At 44.2% G+C, this 5,420-nt stretch overlaps 1 protein-coding gene across 1 annotated transcript; it reads left to right on the forward strand.

Annotated features, from left to right (window-relative positions):
- Positions 1-2,926: 2,926 nt before the first annotated feature.
- Positions 2,927-5,144, forward strand: LOC136632758 (cyclin-dependent kinase inhibitor 1B-like). Its single transcript, XM_066607897.1, has 3 exons — positions 2,927-3,563; positions 3,666-3,782; positions 4,288-5,144. The coding sequence occupies exons 1-2, from the start codon at positions 3,050-3,052 to the stop codon at positions 3,773-3,775; spliced, it is 624 nt and encodes a 207-aa protein (XP_066463994.1). The 5' UTR covers positions 2,927-3,049; the 3' UTR covers positions 3,776-3,782; positions 4,288-5,144.
- The last annotated feature ends 276 nt before the right edge of the window (positions 5,145-5,420 follow it).

Raw genomic sequence — 5,420 nt, forward strand, 5'->3', positions numbered from 1 at the left:
ATTGTTCCAGCCCGCCCGCCTCCATTGACAATAAACAGGCAGTCGTTCATGAATGAACGACTGCCTGTTTACACGGGCCGATCCGTTGTTCAGTTTCCTGCATGCAAAAACTGAACAACGAATGAGAAGCGAACAAATTCTGTTTGTCGTTCATTCAGGGCGTGCCTTTACACTCAATGATAATCGTCAGGTTCCTGGTGGATGCAGAAATCCGAATGATTTATTGGCTCGTGTAAAAGGGCCCTTACAATTTAAATCCACGGTCACTCCCACGATGATCCGTTGGTCCTCCGCTAAACTTTTACGTCTGTCTCAACATATGATAACTGCAGCCAATCCCTGGTCACAGCGGCCAGATCAGTGAGGTTGAAATGCTGTGGCCAGTGATTGACTGAAGTAGTCATGTCACCCCTGACAAAATATTGTTACTGGAAAAATGTAGAGAAAGCTGTCAGAGGACCAAGGAATCACTGGCAGCAATAATCACTTCAAATGAGGACCGAAATCTGCATCAAAATCTGCATGTTACATGTGAATTTGATGTGGATCCACAACAAAATCTATAGCAGATTGATTTCTCACTGTGGAAAATCTGCTACATGTTCCTGTACCGTTAGGGCTTAAACACATGGGCGCATGCGCTCGCTGGAACCAGGGTTTTTTTTTTGACTACTCAAACTCCATTCTAGTGCGCACGACTTTCAAAAGAAAAAGCGGGAAGATAGGTCCTGCCCTATCTTTCTTGCACGTCAACAAAGTCCTATCTTTTCTTGCGCATAGTATTATCCCATGAGAGTCCTGCTGGTGAAAAATTTAGCAAAATGGGACAAATTCATGCCCATGTGATTAAGCCCCTAGGCTGCCTTTGCATATTCACTGTGGGCTTTCCACCACGGAAAACCCACAACAAATACGCTGCAAAACCGCAATGGTAAAATCCGGACCTAAGGGCTTATTCACATGGGCGTATATCGGCCGGGTTTTCACGCCCAGCCGATATATGCTGCCCCTCTAATGCATTGGTTTACCATGCGTCAGTGCACAGAGGCGTATTTCTGCAGCGTAAAAGCGCCTGACCTGCTACCTGCTGGAGAACAGAGGTGAGAGGAAGTTTAGCAACGTGACTGCTAAACTTCCTCCCCCTTCTTTCCTCCTCTCTGCACCTTGCCGCTGTTGGCAATAAGAGGGGTGGAACGGGGGCTTAGCTCCGCCTCCACCCTGTCCCCTCCCATTGCACACAGCTGGAGTGGAGGAGAGAGGAGGTGAGCCGGCAAGGGGGAATGTTTCCCCAGGCCCCACGGCTTTGCGGCCTCGGTGTATATGCGCCGGGCCCTTTGCCATTCAGGCGTTTTTGCGGCGCCGGCGGGTGCACTTAAAACGCCTATGGCCGTGTAGATGGACGCTAAATGATGGAGATTTTGTTGCGCTTTTTGTAGTCGATCTACCGCAGATTCAGATGCTCTGAATTTTTGAAAAACACTGGGAATTCCGTACAGAATTTTTCTGTTCCATGTGAGATTTGTTTTGTACCGTACATGATGCGGAACATTCTGCAACATCTCTCCTATGTATAAAGCCAGCCTTATTTTCCTTCACACACTTTGTGTGGCATTTATTTTTACCCCTAAAAACATATATAGAAAATCCAGCAGTTTGTTAGCTGGTACATGTGGTTGGTTTTTAGAGTCATTATTCGGGCGTTCCTACATACCTTTTTTCTATAGAGAAGATTCTGCAGCCTGCTGCCATTATAAAAAAAAACTGACCCAAAAACACAAGTAAAAAAAACGCCACAAAAATCTGAACAGAACTTTGTCGTGTTTCATATGTGTCAGTCACCTACAGCCAAATTTTAGCTGCAGTATTTTTTGTGGCACAAAAATGCAGTAAAAAACTGGAAATGCACCACTAAAAGCATGAATTTTTCTTTAAAAAAACGCTGTGTGTGAAACTAACCGTAACTCACTGCATTCTTATCAGACTATGTTCACACTGCTTTTTAAACGTACATTAAGTTTTTTGGTTTTTTTTTGTCGGGACATACTCCGAACCAGTACATATGGCAACAATGCATGCCAAAAGAGCACCGTCTTGAGATCCTACTGCACTCCCCTAAACATATATATGTTTATATAGGGGTCTCTATGTTCAGGAGACTTTCCTTACATGTGTGTTTGTTTTACACAGGACTGCATTATCACAACTCACTAGTTATCACTTTTTGGAAACAATGTTCTCTCTCAATAACAAACTCAGCTCTGCTGCATCTGTATTTTCCATATAGCTTGCTCAGCAGTTAGACATCCCATCTTTACAGCCCAGGATTTTATTTCCCCTTATGAACAAAATCCCAAATGTGTAGCTGACTAGAGCCCCTGCGGCAGACACCTGACTGTCCTATGGTTACAGTCTGTAGGGTCCAGGATATTCTATGCTGCACTAGACACCATCTGTTTTTTCTTCCTGTAATTGCCTGCAGCACTTACTAGCATCGGGGATAATATAGTTCTTTATTGAGCCCTACAACAGAATGGGTTAAAGAGAATGAAATCCAGGGGGGATAGAATATGATGCCCTTTGGGATGCACTCAGGAAGATGGAATAATACAGGGCAGGAGAGGAGACAAAGAAGAAAATATCAGTTACAGTTTATAAGTCAAGTCAATGTTACTACCCCCTCCTCTCTCCATAAGAACTAGCGTTACAGCGCCCTGTTCTGGAAGCCCTCCCCTTTGTGTATAGTGAATGGGGAGTAGAATTGGCAGTAGACTGTGGAGGGGGAGGACTTTTCGCTAACCTGACCTGGAGATCCACCCTTTTTGGAAAGCAAAAAGGTAAAGAAAGGAGCTCTCCACCCTCCTCTCCCTGCCCAGTCATCACAGTGTTTTCCTCTAGTCACTACCAATCCCCTCCTCTTCTCCTCTGTTCCCTCCTCGTCTCCACTCCTGCTCCTTTTCTATATAAGCTTCCCAAACCCTGCCCAGACATATCCAGAGAGCACTCAGCCTTTACACTTACTACTGCTGCTTAGCAAACATCAACAACAGTTATGGCCAATATTGCTCTGCAGGAGGACAGCATGCCAGCTTTACTACTGCCCAGAATGGGCATAGGGGCCAGCGGCAGGGGAGTTTGCAGAAGTTTATTTGGCCCCATCGATCATGATGAGCTGAGATCTGAGCTCAAGAGGCAACTCAAGGAGATCCAAGCATCTGACTGTCAACGTTGGAACTTTGATTTTGAAGCTGGAACACCACTGAAGGGGACTTTCTGTTGGGAACCTTTGGAAAGCAAGGATATGCCAGTCTTTTACAGAGAGAGCAAACTGTGCCCTGCCAGTGCCACCCCATTGCCCAGGCAACCAAGCACTAGGCTTCCTGTGCCAACAGTAGATACCAGAGAGGAGTCACCAGCTGAGACTGTGCAGGACAACAAGGAATTCGCTAAGGAAAACGCAGACATGGCTGTCAAGAAATGTCAAGGAGTTAAAGGGCCATCTAAGACGTCAACACACTCCACTTCATCGCTTCTCAGGAAGAGGGAGATCAGCACTTCTATAACTGGTAAGTTCCCTCCTCCATACAGGCTACATTGTATCGTAGAAGTGTAGCATCCTTGTTGTTATTTATTACTCTCATCTGACCCTTGTCATTCTCTTACTTTAGACTACTTCCCCAAGAGGAAGAGAATACAAGCCCTCAAGACTGACAACATTAAAGCTGCCCACCACACTCTTTGCACTTTGGAGCAGACACCTAGAAAGAAGCTCCGATGAATCACTGGTAAGTTCTTCATCCAGGACTGTTTACCACTTTTAAATTTCTGGTGTGACCTAAGGACACTTGGGTTTAGGGGAGTGAGGGGGAGAAGAGGTGGAGTCAGTAAGCAATTTGCAGAAGTGCAGAGTTGTGTTGCTGAGGTTGTTTTGGTTGTAGAAAGTGGGAGTTGGTGACTGCACATGATAGGCTTTTTTTCCAGGCAGTGTTACTCAATCTCTTTAGCTCCTCCTTGGAAACTTCTTTAAAAAAAAAAAAAAAGTTGCAAAACAAGCTGTACTGGCGGGAAAGGGGGGTTAGGAGAGGGGAAGAAGGTGGGGGAGGGGACCAGGGCTGGAGAGAGACTGTTCACAAGATAAACAAGGGCAGGGTCTTCTAATGGCTGAGAGTTATGAAAAGGGAGGGGGGAGCTCAGCGGTGCTCCACTAACCTCTCCCTAGAACCAAGCGCTGTTTATGACTCTGTAGCTGGCTTGTATAATGACTCTTATATTTTTTTCCTTACTTTTTAGGTCTATTTAGTGATCTGCGACTTAAAGACCTACAACCCTCAACAAGTATCCCTTACCAGAGCAAGGAGTGAAGGGAGCTGGAGGCTGCATTACGGGACTACATTCTTGAGAATTCTTGAGAATCTGCAGCTTCTTACGTGGAAGCGACTCGACCAGCCTTCGATGTGGACTTGTCAAAATCCGCAGCAGCTGATGTCTTCCTAGTATCGCAGGCGCATTTGGATGTCTATACTTTTTTTAATTTTCTTGTTAAGGGAGAATGCCAAGCTGGCAGGGTGGCATCAATGTGTCCTGTCTGTGTCAGAGCTGTGAATGTAGCAACAACCTACTATATAGCTTGGGGTGGGTGGGGGGGTTCACCCTTCAGCTTCTCTGGTCGTGCCAGACTACAACCCTGTTTAGTTGATTCTGAGCTGTTGGGAGTTGTAATGGAGCAACACAGGGAAGTGCTTAGAGATGCTAACCCCTGGTTTAGCTTCTGCAGACCAATAGACGTGTACAGATGTTTTCTATGTAGCATTTGTTTGTGTAATCCTGTTGTTTTGCACTGTTTTTATATATATTTTGATATATACCACCATTATGTACAGCAACTATGTAACATAAGAAAGCATTAAACTAAGTTATATATTTATATAACATGTTGGAAGTACTCCAATGTTAAGCCATAATACTGGCTAGGAAACCGTTCTAGATGTTATACGTATGTCTCCTTTTGGAGAGAGAAAAGTATTTTTCCAATAACTATGCATGTACAGTTTTCTATGTTTTTATTACATTATTATTGTTTTGCAAACAAATGTACAGAATATTATATGAGCAAGAGAAAGTAAACTATATGACTTTTATACCTAAAAGCACTTGTCGTTTCATGATTATTATTATGGTTGGGTGTAGATTTGTAGCGCAGCAGTGTTTGTCATTTTGTACCTATTATGTGTTAATTATGCCGAGGATAGCATGCAATGCTAATGCAGTATCCATACCAGGGCCAATAATGACAAATTCAGCTCTGTTACATTTTTGAATGTGAAGCTTGAAGACAAGAACAGGTATGTCAGTGGATTTCAGAGATTTAAACGCCCCGATTCTGAATAAAAGTATCTTTCTAGTAGACGCTGGCCTTAATCGAG

The sequence above is a fragment of the Eleutherodactylus coqui genome, chromosome 6 (assembly GCF_035609145.1).
Source record: "Eleutherodactylus coqui strain aEleCoq1 chromosome 6, aEleCoq1.hap1, whole genome shotgun sequence".
NCBI lineage: Eukaryota > Metazoa > Chordata > Amphibia > Anura > Eleutherodactylidae > Eleutherodactylus > Eleutherodactylus coqui.